At 50.5% G+C, this 16,677-nt stretch overlaps 5 protein-coding genes across 5 annotated transcripts; 2 read left to right on the plus strand and 3 right to left on the minus strand.

The window, feature by feature from the left end:
- Positions 1 to 573: 573 nt before the first annotated feature.
- Positions 574 to 1,735, plus strand: BO79DRAFT_134168 (uncharacterized protein; the record flags this gene model as incomplete). Its single annotated transcript, XM_025678010.1, has 2 exons — positions 574 to 1,430; positions 1,492 to 1,735. The coding sequence occupies 2 exons, from the start codon at positions 574 to 576 to the stop codon at positions 1,733 to 1,735; spliced, it is 1,101 nt and encodes a 366-aa protein (XP_025545234.1).
- A 538-nt stretch (positions 1,736 to 2,273) lies between these two features.
- BO79DRAFT_223473 (cytochrome P450) lies at positions 2,274 to 3,512 on the plus strand (the record flags this gene model as incomplete). The annotated part of the gene is made up of 1 exon (XM_025683609.1): positions 2,274 to 3,512. The coding sequence occupies one exon, from the start codon at positions 2,274 to 2,276 to the stop codon at positions 3,510 to 3,512; it is 1,239 nt and encodes a 412-aa protein (XP_025545235.1).
- Positions 3,513 to 3,996: 484 nt separating this feature from the next.
- On the minus strand, positions 3,997 to 4,980 carry BO79DRAFT_261526 (uncharacterized protein; the record flags this gene model as incomplete). The annotated part of the gene is made up of 1 exon (XM_025686499.1): positions 3,997 to 4,980. One exon carries the CDS (start codon positions 4,978 to 4,980, stop codon positions 3,997 to 3,999), a length of 984 nt encoding a protein of 327 aa, XP_025545236.1.
- A 508-nt stretch (positions 4,981 to 5,488) lies between these two features.
- On the minus strand, positions 5,489 to 7,034 carry BO79DRAFT_184919 (SDR family oxidoreductase). The gene is made up of 3 exons (XM_025680363.1): positions 6,604 to 7,034; positions 6,331 to 6,521; positions 5,489 to 6,261 (listed from the first exon to the last, which is right to left on the minus strand). Exons 1-3 carry the CDS (start codon positions 6,894 to 6,896, stop codon positions 5,846 to 5,848), a joined length of 900 nt encoding a protein of 299 aa, XP_025545237.1. The 5' UTR covers positions 6,897 to 7,034; the 3' UTR covers positions 5,489 to 5,845.
- Positions 7,035 to 7,261: 227 nt separating this feature from the next.
- Positions 7,262 to 15,576, minus strand: BO79DRAFT_283728 (polyketide synthase). Its single transcript, XM_025688175.1, has 6 exons — positions 15,283 to 15,576; positions 15,088 to 15,232; positions 14,768 to 15,036; positions 12,195 to 14,711; positions 8,247 to 12,140; positions 7,262 to 8,191 (listed from the first exon to the last, which is right to left on the minus strand). The coding sequence occupies exons 1-6, from the start codon at positions 15,523 to 15,525 to the stop codon at positions 7,343 to 7,345; spliced, it is 7,917 nt and encodes a 2,638-aa protein (XP_025545238.1). The 5' UTR covers positions 15,526 to 15,576; the 3' UTR covers positions 7,262 to 7,342.
- Positions 15,577 to 16,677: the final 1,101 nt, after the last annotated feature.

A 16,677-nucleotide genomic window follows, 5' to 3' on the forward strand; every position in this document is an offset into this window, starting at 1 on the left:
AATTTAGGTAATCGCACGGGCTTTTAATACCAAATAGTTTTGTGACTATTGTGTTGACTCTTTCACAAGGTCACCCTACCGTCCATAGGCAAGAGATAATATGACTGGGTCCCCTTTGTTTGCGAGATTAAGGTATCGGCCTGGTAGCAGTGATTGTTTGCCCAAGTCAAGAAACAGTCAATCTTCTCTACATGCGATATAAAGGCACTTTATATTAAAACCTGTAATTTCTTGCAGAAGGGAACTAGTTCTCACGCCTCTCCATATCTTGTAAATTCAAATAACCCTCACTGTCAGCCTAGCACAGCTTCTAACATTATGCTTTCCTATAGATTTTTCATCGTAATTCTCTTACTGTCTAGTCTTATGTGTCTGGCGTGTCTGTACGACATAGATGAAGTAACTGCAAACAGACAGGATTCGGTTGGTGGGGGTTCTAGATAGCACAAAACTGTCACACTTGGACGAGTTTTCATGCTCCTAATACTTTCGCAATATTAGCTCCTTGTGAGGTGTCTTCTCGTGCAGTCACTTGTTCACATCTGGTGCGCTCGTTTATCTCCGAGTACGACTATGAAGTCTTCCCTGCTCAAGAAGAGGAAGCTTTCAATGCAAGCTAATCCTCCCGAACAAGAGAAAGAGAACTCTGAAAAATCCTCCGCAAAGAAACTCGGAAAGGTCGAAAGCTTCCATTTACCCAGTAGTCCAGAGGAATGGCAGGACCTTGTGGAGAACGCGAAATTGGAAGCGTTAACCATCAAGACCTTGCCGACTGAGATGTTCGGCTCAGCTTCCCAAGCGTCTGATAAACAATATCTGATGCTACGCTGTTATTCGCCTAAAATCGTACACCCCACTCACTTCAGCAATCACATGAGCAAGTTCGGATTCTGTAAGAACATGTTGAGGGATGCAACAAGCCTACTTGATCAATCCCGAGACTGGGCTGGATACATTCGGACTCTTCAAGAACACATCTCTATCCGGGAATTGAGGGAATCACATGCTCACCTTTGGCCGGGATCATTCATGGCTGCTAAGCGGCTGCAAGAGCAGACAGCCACGGTACAGGGAACGCACGATCTATACAGTCACGCCAACAATCAGAAGTCCGAAAAGTGCCGAGATGCGGAGGATGAAGCAACGCCAAATGCGGCGCTTATTGTTCTGCTTCAGGAAATCACGCACATAGTAGAACGAACAGACTTTGAGTGGGTGCTAAACAGAGCTGGATTTCTTGCCGATTTTGGCGATGGGCGACGATATCGCGCCTTCACAGATGGAGTGCTGCGTTCTACAAGTGATTTTAAAGTCTTCTCCATCACTGAAGTCAAGAAGGCTCTTCGGTCGCACCATGTCATTATTCAAGAAGCTTGCGAAATAGCAGCCTTGATGATGACGTCTCCGGAATCAGCGGTTTTCGAAGACCAGTAAGTTAAGTTCCAGGTGCAAGCTCTCTAAACAAGTGACTAACTCTTGATTCTCATGCAGCTTTTTGCTTATATCTCAAGACCGGCACCAAATTTTCTTGACCTTTGCTAAATATGAAAAGGAGCTTGAGAATTATTACAGGAATAATGAAGCCTGTGATAAGTTTCTCATTCTGGAAACATTTGGCCCATATGATGCTGAAGATCCCGGTTGCGTTGTCGAAATTGCAAAAGTCATCATTGCTGCAATCTGGATTGTAAAAAGAAGCCTTTCGAGTGGGGCGGTTTTACAGAATCAGACATGATCTGTGACCCTTGAGTACATGCGACGCCCTCGTAGGTGCCCACAAGGCATCTACAAGAGGTCGGCTAAGAGCGTTCTGATTGGTCAGTTGGAGTTGGGGATCGCTTCATGTTTGAATTACGGTATTTGAGCGATACCGTAATATTACGGGGAATTGGAATAGAGTGGAAATAGGGTCCTGTATAGCTAGATTTCGCAGCTCGGGGGCTTGTTCCGGCCGCAGGCGCTCTTGCATACATACATACATACTCAAAGTTCTGGCCATATTATTCCAAGCTGAAGTTAGCTATCCCAGATTGGAGCGCTAGTTTGCAAAAAACAGGTCCTGGGCCTATCAGGCTAGATTGTATTTACCAAACTGCATTGAATGAAATTGCGCACGCGACGGTTAGTGAATGACTTCTGTAGTCTGCTACTTCCCACCTTTTGGAAACATAGAATGGAGGCAAAACTCCTTTGCCATGTCTATCATCACTCCGATGAGGTTTGTCTTGGCCAAGTACTCTCGTTGATAACTGCACCACTGCCACCTCTCCATAATGTTTGCTACGATCTTGAAAGGCCTCGCTGTAATCATACTCTTCCTATTTCTACAACACAGTTCTATCCACTTCTTTCGACAGAAAACAACCATGTATAATACACCTAAACTGTGTCGCTTGATAATCGCTGCAGATGGCCGGTTCACCAACAAAACAAATCTGTTCTCACCCTACGAGTCTCGCGCGCTCTCCAATTCCAGATTTAAAACGGCGTTTTGCATCCGAAATGCGTTCACGAGCTCCGACGAAGACTTTGTGACCCAGCACGTGAAGGACATCAAGATGCTTCTAAATCTCACTCCTCTGGATTGGAACCATCTGTCCCAGTCTCTCCAAGAATCAGCACGCTACTGGGTCAACTCATCACAGGGTACAATCCACTTGGCCAGTATTACTCAGACACTTACTCTGAGATTGGTGCTGGTAGGGATATTCAAACTAGAACCTCGGATTCCACCTTCTGGAGACCTCTTCTTCGCCGACTTTGCACGATGCATCAACGAATCCTGGATCTTAGCTAAAGGGCCTGATATCCTTTCATTTGAAGACAAGGAAGAGCTACGGGACTGCGTCACTGCTTTCTTTCCTTCATCTGATCAGTTTCAGCCCGACGAAAATCCGCTAAATGTGATCCTTCCGGGCTATGAGACTAGCTGGAGGGTGGCGCTACGCATGTTCCTCGAGATAAGGCGTAGTCGCAATGAGGTTTGGGTTGATAAGATGGTGAGCTTTGCACTGCATCCTACGAAGGTGCAGTTCCAGGAAGACGGCGACGGCATTTCTGCTGAAGTAATGGTCTCTGAGGCTCTTCGTCTGTATCCACCTACCCGACGCGTCCGCCGAACATTCCGCTTCGATGATGGCAGGAATGGTGCGGTTGATGAGACCTTTGCAGCAGATATTGAAGCCTGTCATCTGGACAAGAGTATCTGGGGGACAGACGCTCTGGAATATAAGCCTTCGAGATTCGCTACATTGACCGAGGAACAGAAGGAAGCTTACATGCCCTTCGGCATCCCCCCCTTTTTATGTCCTGCAAAGCCTGTCTTCGGGCCCAGGATGGTAGGGATGGTTGTCGGCATTCTGTTTCTTGCATTGCAGGAGGTAGGGAGCTGGAGGCTTGTTGGCAGGGATAAGCACTCTGCTAATGATTATGTGTCTGGTGGGCGATTGAACAATGACCGCAGTGCATTTGATGATTTGTTTTTATATCTCAACGAGGAGATGGATGGCTGACTGGTGTTGAAATTTTTGCCTCTTTTGTCCTTATTATGTGCATATTTATTTCTGCTAGGGCGTTTTTACTCATCTTGCGGAGATGAAATTTTTTTTTTTTTTTCGATGGAGTTGAAGTTGGGATTCTTTTGTCTACGTTATGTTATTTTCCCGCTCTTCCTTTCTTTGTTTCGGGCTATTGCTTTAGATGGTGTCTACCGGTTGAATCCTAGCCCGATAACCATCTTGGTACAAATGCGATGTCCTTTCTCGAAACAGTTTCCAATAAATATTCCAACATTTTGGTCAAAGTGATTTCCCGGGGAGCAACCGGTCTGTCCGTTCCCCTAGGTTAAAGTGCGAGCCAGTGAATGCGGGAAAAAACCGACCCAGTTCTCAACCATTAAACCAAGCACCGATCCCATCCCTTCATTCCTATCTCATACATTTATAATCCACCACAAAGCTAATCCACTCTCAATGGTACTGTATATAACGGCCTCCATCAGAGCACCGCCTCCACAACCTGCCCACCGCCACTATTCGTAGTGATATACAGCTTCTTCCTCATCCCCTCCTTTTCAACAACATGCACCGAAGTGGGCCCACGAACCACCTTTGTAAACAACACCTCGACATCACCATCAGGACTAATTGTGCCGATCGCACTCCCATTCGAACCTCCCATAGCCACATAGACTGTTCCCTCCTCATCAAAATCAAAGTCATCCCACTGATATTCCTCCAACCCGGAGTTCAACGTGGCAAGAACCTCGACTTCAACCTTGCCATTTTTCCCACGCACCGCAATACCATCATCAGTAATTTTTACTCTTCCAAAAGTCTTCAGTGCAGTATTAGTATAGTACGCATATTCTCCGTGCGTCTTCAATCCATTGATCCCGATCTCCGATGACCCATTCGCCGGAGCCGACAATGCGTCGCTCTGGACAACGATGTCCGAGGTTCCGGTCAGCGTATTGATGCGGAATATACACCCCACACGGGAATCCGCTGCCAAGACAGTGGTGAGACGGCGTGGGAGGGAAGCAAGACCATTCAGCATGATTGCCTGTGGAAGATGCGCAACTGCTTTGGTGACCGGGGAAGCAGTGATGTTGGCTGCGTAGGCCCCAAAGTCGATGGTGTAGATCGTTTCATTGTAGTAGTGATAGGAGCCACGGACACCACCGGTGATGGCGTACTTGCCGTGGCCAATGGGGGCTATGCCGGTGATGGCGGTGGCGTTGGGGTAGAAGGAGGTCAAGAGGTTGGCGGTGGGGTGAGGGTCATTGAGGTCGAGTATGTAGAGACGGGCGTCGGTGAAGGTGGTTATGAGCATAGTGTTGGTGACAGGGTCGATGGCGCCATTTTCAATGTCGGTGGAGGTGCTGAAGTTGAAGAGTTGGGTGACGGATATGGGTGATGTTGGTTGGGAGAGGGTAGGTGAGAGGGTTAGGAACGTGAGAAACAGCGTGGAAAGATGCATTGTGAGGAGACTGTGATTTGAGATTGAAGACTTGCCGGGGGTGCAGTCTGGTCGCGCGAGAGGCACTATATATGTCGGAGTGGTGTTGATGATCGTCATTTCGTGCTGTCTTCTCATTGATGGACCTTGTTTGCTATTTGCCATGAATGTGGTCCTCGGGCAAAATAGCTAGTTTCGGTTAGTTTGGAGGCGGGATGTTAGCAGGTACGCGGTGGATCTTATCTGATGGGATGGAGTCTGGGGAAGTTGACTGGCTCGGTCTTGTCATTGATTGTCAACGGTTGATTAAGGATCGACATTGGTTATTCCCCGGTTTACAGAGCGACATTAGTCTCATTGGTTGTGAGGACAGTTGTTTCCTGAACAAACAACGATCTGTTGCTATTCATCCATAATATGAATTTAGTGCAACAGATAACAAAAATCCGATTGGAATGACTAACCATACAACAATTACAAAAAGGTTGATAGCATTGAATACTGATATAAATCATCTCGCACCCATTTTATAATACCCCTTTGGGCCTCTATGTAAGCATCTCATGATGAAGACTGATGTGTCAGCTGTTACTAATATAATTCATGCTGTACGTTTATATATCGTATCCTCGAATCAGCATCGAGCCATATTTTCTTTGTCTGATCAATGCTAGTAGTCATGTCAAGGTTTCTGATGACTTCCTAACTAGATGGCTCAGCTCAGGAGTCCGCTGGTCAAGACTTGGACATTCGATGGATCTCTACTGGAAGTACACAGGGTCTTTTATCCGAAGTACCGAGAACATAACAATTGTCATAACTCATTTGTAGGTATGACCCTGTTCCCCAGTCTCCGACGACCCACCATGGATCCATGGTGCCCACTTCAGGCCGGAATATCCGGCATAGGCCCCTTGTGATCCGGGAAATCGGTGCTACGAGCAACTTCCTCCCATTCCTCCGCAATGCGCATCATATCCCGCGCCTTCTCCTTTAGGAACCCAAGAGAATCACTGCCAAATGGCACGCGCAAGGGGATTTCTTTACCCTCTGCAATACCCTCTCCCTTTGCAATTTGGATGACCTTGGCAATCAAATCCACCGCATTGCCTGGTGGGTTGCGGTAGTTGCCCTCTCCGCGCACGCGACACGCATCGTTAAGACCCCGGTAGAAATCGACTCGGTAAGGAACATGGTTGATATTTCTCATGACTTCAGTGCTGAAAATGCCTGCTTCAATAATGAGAGGCTTAATACCCGGTGCCAGCCAGCCTAGCTCCTTTGAGAGACTTTCCACGGCCCCTGTGGCGGTTAAGAGTTACACTATCAGCTTCATCGTGAACTTTCAGATGGCATACCGGAGGGATTTACCTTCCAATGCAAATTTACTGGCGCAATACGCGGACGCAGCAGGCTCTCCCCAGAAGCCAGACTGCGATCCCATGTAGATGATCATACCTTGACCCTTTTCGCCCTTGCTGCGGAAATGCGGCAATGCGGCGCGGGTCAGGTTGATAGGACCATGGAAATTCGTGTCGAGGGATCGTTTCATATCCTCCGGTCTAAAGCCTCAGTCAGTCAAACGTGGCCTTCATAATTGGCTTCGTCAAACAAAGGACTTGGAGTCCTCAGGCCAACACTCACGTGAGCTCCTCGATGGCCCCGCATTGGATGTACCCCGCGTTGTTCACAAGTACATCTACTCCCCCATAAATGTCAATGGCCTGTTGGAACTTCGCGTTCAACTCTTCTTGAGGTGCCGTGACATCGAGTTCAAGAATAGTGGCACCAGTATCTCTCAAGTGCGCGAGCTTGGTTTCAGCATTCCGGCCTGTCGCGATGACGTTGTCCCCCCGTGCGCGGAGCTGGCGTACAAACTGCTCCCCGAAGCCACTGGAGCAGCCCGTGATGAACCAGGTTTGTTGTTCTTTTGTCATATTTGCAAGTAACTGACGCTGATTGTACAGGTTTGAGGTCCTTGTTATTTGCCTGTGCACAAGGGAATAAGAAGTAGGGATTGCTCGAATGGCTTTCAAGACAATCTGGGAGGCGCCAGCACCTGCCAGGGGGCTTGCCGTCTTTAAGTCTAGTGAATCCGAGTAAGGCTGGGGAATGAGGGGCTTATTGAGTTTTAGTCTGTCAGACACGCAGGCACATTCCGACAGGACCCGCTTACAGTGCCACACTATAGCAGTAGCAGTGTTACCTTGCATGGTAGGCAGCAAGCAGCCCCCGGTCACTTTTACTATTGGAGCTACTGCAAGGATTAGTGCTGACAGCCCAACTATTCAGGAAAGTTTAGGGATGATCATGCAAAATTGAGTTTCGTAAAAATTCGATGTAATCTAACGACAATATACTAAATGGCGGATGACAGGTATTCTTAGTTCCCTTGCCCCTTCTCCACATATTGACTCTTGCCAGCCGCTTGCTGACCCAACTCCCTGATGCTACAGTCCGCCAGGATATTGAAGACAGAGAGCTCTGCCTTCATTTCATTGGCGAACCAGAACCGCAGCTCGACGGCCACCAGAGAATCCACGCCGAAGGAATGAGCAGGCCTATTGATATCAACATCCTCCTCCGGTACCGAGAGAGCTTGCGAGAGTCTCTGCGCGAGAGCTGTGGCGATAATGGCTCCTGCTTCTTCTACATTGCCAGCAGCCCCGAGAAGGGCTCCATAGTCTACGGCCTGAGCAGAGGTAGGGACGGACGCAGTCGTGCTTTGGTCCATTCGATGCAGATGTCGGTACATGGTCCGCTTCATGTAAGGCAGCAGTTCTTTGCCTTGCTGAATCATGGCCATGGGCCGGTTGAGGGCCGTGAGCACCTGAGTCTCCCATCCCGATGACACATTCAGGCGAGGATTACAAGCCCAGTCCACAACACTGTGAAGTTCTTTCTCGGACAGGGCATCGAAACCGGCGTTGACCCACCGCTCGGATACGTCCTTTTGTTCCGCCACGTAGCCGACGGACGTGAGTAGACCGACATCAATGGAAATGCATTTCTGACCGTGTGCCCATCTATGGCGAGCAAATGCATCCTGGAATGTCGCGGCAGCATTATACTGAGACTGGCCTCTCGACCCAATCATACCTCCCAGGGAAGACAGGATGACAAAGAAGTCCATGTTAGCTGGAAGATGGTGGTGGAGGTTCCAAGTTCCAGCGACCTTGGGGTCGAGCACTGCCTGCCATTCTGCCAGAGACATGTTGTCAAACAAGCGGTCCTGCAAAGTGTCAGCTGGCTGCTCAGGCAACTATAAAAAGGCTCAGTTAGCATACCTTAAGCACCATAGAGGCCTGAATCACTCCCTTGACTGGAGGCATTGTCTGTTCGCAATTACTGATCACGCTAGCCAGAGACTCGGCGTTGCTGACGTCACACTGGGGAGTAGCCACATTGACGCCTCGTTCTGTAAGCTCTTTGACTAGCTCGATGGCATCATCAGAAACTGCGCCCGAGCGAGACAGTAAGATCAAGTTCTTGACTCCTCGAGTGGTAAGCCACCTTGAGAGACTCCGGCCGATACCGCCCAGGCCACCAGCAATCATATAGCTGGCTCCCGAGTCAAAGACATAATCCGGGTCATTACTTGGCACCACTGAGACCTCCGCTTCTTCCTCCCAGTTGATGACTGCCTTGCCCATATGACGGCCAGTTTGAAGGTAGCGGAAGGCCGACTCAAATTCCCCGCGTGAGAACTGTGTCACCGGCTGAGGAGGACCCAGTTTCTTCGCAAAGAGCAACTCGTGTAGCTCATCCATTAGTTGCTTGATAACCGCTGGATAATTCTTGTACACGGTTTGAAGGTCGAGTGATGAGAAGGTGACGTTCTTAGAGAACTGATACATGGCAAGCTTCTGGAAAGAGTAAATGTCTCGCTTTCCAATCTCGACGAACCGTCCTAGAGGCGCGACACATCTCCAAGTCTCAGCGAGTGCCTCGCCTGAGCTTGAGTTGAGGACGACATCGACACCGCGACCGTTGGTTGCGCGCAGGATCTGCTTGCCGAATGCCAACTTTCGGCTCGAGAAGAAACGGTCGCCAGGGATTCCATAACGCTCTTGCAGAAGATTCTTCTTGACTGTAGAACTGACAGTCACAAAGACATCGGCACCGATATTCTGTGCCAGCTGGATGGCAGCCTGACCCACAGCGCCCGCGGCTGCGTGTATGAGTACAGACTCGCCTTTACGAAGGCGGCCCAGGTGCGTGATGCCGTACAGCGCTGTCAGCCATACCGCTGGGAAGGCATCGGTGAATGCTATATGGTCCGGAATAGGGATGGTGGTGTGGACTTTGTTCCGGACAAACGTCTTAAACGTTCCAGAGGCCATGCCGCAGACGCGGTCCCCAGGCGCCAGATCTTTCACTGCTGATCCAACTCGCCGGACAACGCCCCCATATTCATGTCCTATGTAAGAGTCGGTGATCTGCCCAAGTACACACATCACGTCGGCAAAGTTGACTCCCGTGGCCTTGACTGTCACTTCCACCTCGTCTTCTGCGAGGGGCTTACTCGGAGTATCATCCCTGGCGTACCGGAAACTGCCAAGCTGCCCAGGAGAAAATTGTATTTCCAGAGCCTCAGTTGGCTCCCTGCCAAGCTGCCTTCGCTCTATGTCTTGGTTGCCAGTCTGGGAGTAGACATAATCATTGATATCATTGGCTTCTACCACGCGGGGGATGAGTGCCATGTCGTTGGTCTCGCAATAATCGCCCTCCCAGTTCTCAACCCCGGACGCGCCACATGAGGGCTGAAGGACACTGCAAATAGTCTTGCCAGCACAGGCTATGTCCTGGATATTCAAATTAGCCCAGTAAAGCCCAGGCTTCTCCAGCATTACAGCTCGGCTAAAACCGGAAGTCATTGCATTTTCAGGTAGTGCAGCGTTCACATCAGTACCGGATGTTATCCAGTAGATGTGACTTGAAAAGTCCACAAGTCTCTTGAAGCGAGCAAAGTCCCTCCCACTCATTGCCGCTAGGAACGGACGTTCCAGGTCAAGAAGTGAGATGCAAACATTCGACTGTGATGTTTGCTCGGAGATAGCATCAGGCGTGATGATATCACATTGCTTCCCCCTCGTCGAGGAGAGGTAGGAAGCAATTTCTTCAGCAACCTTGAGTTGAAATTCGGTATCGGCAGCAATAAAGAGCGAATCCGGAAGTTCAACCTGGCTCGGTTCCTCATGAGATGCTCGAGAGAGGAGGAAGCTGAGTGTATGGTTCTCGACATCTGGGAAGTCGGTGATTGCCATTTCCACCCCAGTGTATCCGGTCTGTTTCAGATAGTAATTCCATTCGTCCCGAGAATACAATGGGCACCACTTCCGGTCCTCTTCGGTTGATCTCCACCATCCTGGAAGTGTTCCCCAGATGCCATTTAGCACGGTGTCATGTTTGTTGGTTGGCTCCATGAGAATGATGTAGCCGCCTGGTTTCAATAAGGAGCGGGCATGACTTAGAGTATCTCTGACACATTGGGTAGCATGCAGCACAGTGGCAGCAATTACGACATCGTATCCACCCGGTGTGAAACCCTGCTCAGCTGGATCGCGCTCGATATCCAATGTCTGGAAAGTCATGCGATCAACATGGTCGGAGAATTTAACCTTAGCCTTTTCGAAGAACCCAGGAGAAATATCGGTGAAGGTGTAGGATTGGTATCGAGGGGTCACGCCTCTATCGCTACCCTGTTTGCCCAATGCCGACAGAATTTGCTGGGTACCACTTCCAGTACCAGCACCGATCTCAAGGATATCAAGCTTGGAGTTCTTGTGCGCAAGGAGATCCATGAATACCGCCATCCGCTTGGCGGTAGTCACGAAAATCTCGTCCTTGTACAGGTCCTTCGCCAGGCCTTGATTAAAGAGGAGGTCTAACGGATCCACTTCTTCGCGGACAATTGCGGCAAGGTGCTTGCAGAACGAATTAACCGCACCCTCAACCGGGCCTGTCGCTGCGAACTCCTCCAAATATTCCTCGCGACGGCTGTCATCCGCTAAAATATCTTTCCATGGTGCTTGGAGAAGAGGATTTCTGTCACCCAAACGATCGAAATGATATCGCACCCAGGCCAAGTACCTTTGGAAGTATGGGGATGAGGTCTCGTATCCTTGAGCTTCCAGCTCCTTCAGCATTTCCGACATGTAATGCAGAGTCACCACCTTCTTAGACGGCTTCCATTCAACGGGTATTGTCTCCTTGTCCAAGCAGTAAGCCTCGGTTTGCGAGCTGCTAATGAGGTCAACATCAGGCTTCCAATCGAGCCTGTAAAAGATATTGCGTCTCTCTGATGGCTTATAGCTAAGGCTAGACACGGTTGTCACCCGATAGCCCTCTATCACAATGGCTGGTTCTCCCGTATCTGAATTGATGGCAAGAATGAACGAGTCGGTTTCTCGTGCTGCTTGTAGCGTGGTCTGCGCCAGAACATTCAGTTTTGTGGATGGTTTGCGCTCAATCAGATCCTGCGAGATCCAGAAATCTCGCAACTGAGTCGGTGCCTGCAACGGGCCAAGTTCCGTTCCACCTTTGGTGGTTGCCACAGCCGTAACTTGGAACACCCCGTCCAACGCTGTGGGGTGAATGATATGCGGCTGGACTTGAGAGTTCTTCTCAGGAACTTTACCTCTCCACTCATCAGGCTCAACGACGGCCACAGCTTGGTCCCCTTCCGGATCGTAGGCTAGGTCGTGAAGAGTATTGAACAGGGGACCAAAGCCATACCCAATCTTATGACCAGCATCATAGAAGACCTGCTGAGTACTCGTCGCTGAGCAACGGTCGACTGCTTGTTGGTACATTGTCTGGTAATGGTTCTTCGTCAGGCTTCGCTCGTCGCCTCCGTACACCTCATCTGGCGTCTCTTCGTATTCCGTGACGACAGAGCCAGCGCAGACCTCCCGCCATTCATTGTCCGAGTACACATATACGTTGAACTCTCTGCATTCCACTGTCTGGACACCAGTGGTCCGACTGTTCTCTGCATTACGTAGGAAGATCTGGCTTTCTACGCCTTCAGGGGTCTCAGGGACAACTAAGGCAGAGAAGATCCTTACGTCTCGCAGGCGGTATCCTCTAACTGCATGACCAGGCTTAACTAGATGCCTAGCAGCCTCGATGGCCATGACTGCCATTCCCGCGGCAGGGTAGACTGGGGATCCATTCAACTAAATTTCACTTAGCAGATTGATCTTTACAGATGGCTATGAGTTGGAACTCACCCGATGGTCTGTCAGCCATGGAAGGTCAGATACCCGAATGGTGAAGCGGAACTTCGGCTCAAGCGGGTTCCAGTCGTTTGTGGGAATGCCTACTAACTCGTGTCGAATATTGTCGCGCATTCTGTAATTCTTGAACAGTCGACTTTCGAGCCAGTAAGTCTGGGAATGATTGAACGGGTACTCTGGTAGGTCAACTACCATTTTTGCCGGTCGGTTCGATCCATGGCTATTGACAGCTTCGATCTTGACAGGGTAGCCTTCAGTCCAAAGTTTCCCGGAGAGCTGCTGCAAGGATTTCAGTCCAGAGACACCTCGTCGCATAGCTGCATCATATTTGACGTTTTCAGAATGAGGCACATTGTCCATGACCGCTCTCTGCATAGCTGCGTGTGGACCAATCTCAACGTAGTGATCCACTTGCGCGTTAGACCCATTATTGCGGCTGGCTTGGGACAGTTCACCAAGAGCTTCAGAAAACCTAACAGTCGACACGAGATTCTTCACCCAGTATTGGGGCAGAGAGAGCTGTTTGACTGGAACAGGTTTTCCTGTGACGGATGAAAAAAAGACGGGTGTTTCTCCTTTCCGAGCAGATTGATGCGGCTGGCAAATACCTTGCAAAAGGCTCTTATATTCTTCGGCAATCACTTGCATGTGAGAAGAGTGGTAGGCAACTGGGATTCTCAGCTTGCGGGCAAACACCTGCTTCTCGTCTAGGCGGACCTTGAGGGCGTCGATAGACTTGTCCAATCCTGTCACGGTTATGTTATTGGCGCTATTGATGCAGCCAATTGACAGGCATTGTTTGCCATGGACAGCCGAGATCTCGTCGAAATGAGGCTGGAGTTCGGATACGGACAAGCCAACAGCCATCATCGCCCCACGTTCGCCAGTTTTTGACTCCGCTACCCGAGCAGCCAGTGCTCCACGGAAATAGGCAATTGTCCATGCTGATTCACGGGAAATTGCCCCTGCGCAAAATGCAGCGGCAATCTCTCCCGACGAATGACCCACCACGCCCCAGGGAACCATACCCCATCCCTCGAGGAGCTCCACCAGTGCTACCTGCAGAGCGGTACATAGCGGCTGTGCTAACGCCGGGCTATCAATCTGAGAGGAATCTGCAGCCTTATGCAGCTCTTCGATCAGCGACCAAGAGCTTCCGAGTCCTTTCAAATAGGAGTCCGCCTTTAGAATGCTTTGCCGGAATGTCTCGTATTTCAGAAGCTCAATACCCATTCGGGCCCACTGTGCACCTTGACCGGTAAAGACAAAATTGATCCGCGGGCTTGTCGACGATCGCACGGGCTTCGGCATATTTTGTACCTGCGTCTTGAGACTTTCCAGGTCTCCTGCCAACGCGAAAGACTTCCAGGGCAGAACACTGCGTTTGTTGGATAAGGTGTATGCTAGATCCCGCAAGAATTCCTCCGATGCGTCATGAGAGTCGATTCCAGTTAGGTAGTCTTCATATGCTGCCCCGAGTCGCCCAATTCCGTTGGAATCGGATGCAGACCAAGTGAAAACGTATGGGGTCTCTTCCGGTTCGTCATGCGACGTACCGTTTGACACTGTCGCACCGGTTCCATTGTGGTTGTTATAGCCATTGGTTGAGTGGCCATTTGTGTCTCCGTTTGTATGGCCATTTGCATGACCGTTCGTGTGACCATTAGCGTGGCCATTGGTGTAGCCATTACTGTGGCCATTGGTAATGTTATTTGTGACGTTGGTCACGCCATTCTCTAAGATGGCCAAGGAGGGCGGTCTTTTTGCAGTGACGTGGTGTGCTTCAAGGCCATGCTCCCGCAGGTAGTTGTATGCGTCATCCAGGACGGCGTGGGCATTCGATCCTCCATAGCCAAATGCGTTGACCGATGCCCGTCGGAGACCATCTGTGGGCCATGGAAGCGGCCTGGTCGGGAACTTTAGGTTCCATTCATCTGCCGGAATGCGCGGGTTGACCTCTTTCAGTCCAGCTATCGGGGGGATGATGCCTCTCTCCAGACTCAGAATTGTCTTGATCAAGCCCGCCAGACCAGCTGTCGCTTCTAGATGGCCGATGTTGGCCTTCACCGCACCAATGTGCATCGGGTCATCCGGGCTACGGTGTTTCTGAAAGACTGATTTGATGGCACCAGCTTCAATGGGATCACCTAGTTTCGTTCCCGGGCCATGGGCCTCAAACAACCGGGTGGATGCGAGATCCAGGCCACCCGAACGGTACGCCTCCCGGATCAACATCTCCTGAGCTGCCTGACTTGGCTGAGAGATACCGGGAGTGCGCCCATCTTGGTTCGTCGCTGTCGCTCGGACCACCGCTCGAATTACATCGCCATCAGCTATAGCATCACTTAACCGCTTCAGTACCAGGACGCCGAACCCTTCGCCCTTGGCATAACCGTTCCCATCAGCCCCAAAGCTGTGGCAGCGACTGTCAGGAGAAATAAATTGCAGAGCGGAGAGCGAGATCGCGCTTGTCATTGGTTCCAGGTAGAGCTGTGAGCCGCATACCAAACTCTAGACACATTCCCTGTCAGCTAATGTTACGTGAGCAATTTGAGGGTTGCACTCACCATTCGCGACTCCTTCGAGCGAAGGCTCTGACAGGCAAGGTGCAGGCCAATCAAGCTGCTAGAGCAAGCTGTTTCAATGGTCATACTCGGCCCCCGCAGATCGTAGAACCAACTCAGCCGGTTGGCTAAGATGGCTCCTGAGTTACCGGTAGCCTTATACGTGGCCTGGACCTCTTCGTCAAATTCGAAGAATCGGTTGTACTCAACTCCCAACGCCCCAACATAGACGGAGGTGGCGGAGCCCGCTGCTCTTTCGACGGGAATGCCAGCTGCCGTCACTGTTAGTATCTTACTCCATGATGTTTTTCTAAGAGTCTTACCATTCTCGAGGGCCCTGTAAGTTGTCTCCAGCAAACCTCGTTGCTGCGGATCCAAGCTTTCGACCTCACCGGGGCTCATGGAAAAGAACGGTGCATCAAAGGCTGCCACATTCTCTTTTAAGAAATGGCCACCCCGCGCGTTTACCTGTCATGCTGTTAGGACCAGGTATCCTCGCCAGCGATGATCATACATACTGTGTCATTTCGAGACGCATCTGGGTGGTAGAAGCCATTTATATTAAATCGGTCAGAAGGAACTTCTGTTGTGACGGATCGACCTTCTTGGAGGATTTTCCAGAAGGATTGCGGGGAGGTGGCATCCTGAGGGAATCTCAAGGAGAAGCCCACGACGGCCACAGGATCAGACCCGTCAAGAGTCTGAGAACTCTGTAGTGCTCCACCGCGGGAGACAAGGCCGTCAGTCGTTAGTAATTGCATTGTATAACTTCGTTGGCACTACTGAAGGCGCAGTGTTGATGAATGTGTTGGGAGAAAGGAAACCTCGATGGAGAGGATAAGTGGGAGTCCCTTCTTATCTACTTTGCTCCCCGCTGCGATTTCTCCCCGCTCGCCGTCGCAGTCATCAATGTTGCGAGATAAATTACTCATGGCTCATCCGATTGCCAGCCTGACCGATGGGGAGCCTTAAGCGATAGCAAACGCAATCTGGCCATACGAAGTAAAGTGTGATGGAGCTGCATGGGCTAGAAACCTTTTTACGGTCCTGTCACAATCCATCATTTGCACATCGCCAAGCGCGAGTACAGTTCTTTCCAGGGCTAGTCAAAAACAGTCAGAAACGAGTGCTATCAAGATAGTATCGACCGGGATCCGCAGCCATCGCCCCACAGCCTATAAGTGTGCCGAGTTAATAGTCTCGAACGAACCACCTACTATATCAAGGTATAGTCGCGGCCGACGATAGATACAGCGGAGCAGGTACCCGGATTGAGCCTCATTCCTGCCGGCTGGATCATCGCCAGGACTGGCATCCTTGGCTGGGGTTGTTGATCGTGCAGGGGCGGAAAGGTCAGTGCTGTTGTCTGAGCAGGTATTTTGACGGTAATGCAGTGTGTGAAAATCAAATGTTTGACACATGCCAATAAGGTGTGATGGTTGAATTGCCCAGAGAATGACCGGAAAGGGTATGATTGTCACTAGTCGACAAGCCACTAATGCAGCATCCCCTCTTCTCTCCTCTCTCTCGGCCGCTCCACTCGCTGCCCAGAAATGCCCTAAAATCTCACCCAGTCCACGCCGACGGCCACAGCCAAACAATGTGGCTGCTACACCGAAGAACGTTGGTCCAGGGCCACGAGCGAATCGCGAACTGCATCATGCGATATGCTCCGTTAGGATCCATCCGCTGGCTGACCCGCCCTCCACATCCAGGTTGGTCAACGATTAACCAGGTTAATGCTGGACGCTGACAGCCAGTTTAACCGGGATAGCCTTGATGATCCCTGTCGGGGGGCCCAGCTGGTGCCTAAGGAGGAGGCTATGGCAGTTATCCGGCCTGGCGACCGTGTCTATCTATCCCTAACCCAGTGTTTGCCCATTCCGCAAGTGCCCTCCCTTCTTCCCGCCTGG

Source organism: Aspergillus costaricaensis (genome assembly GCF_003184835.1).
Source record: "Aspergillus costaricaensis CBS 115574 unplaced genomic scaffold BO79scaffold_1, whole genome shotgun sequence".
In the NCBI taxonomy this organism is placed as follows: Eukaryota; Fungi; Ascomycota; class Eurotiomycetes; order Eurotiales; family Aspergillaceae; genus Aspergillus; species Aspergillus costaricensis.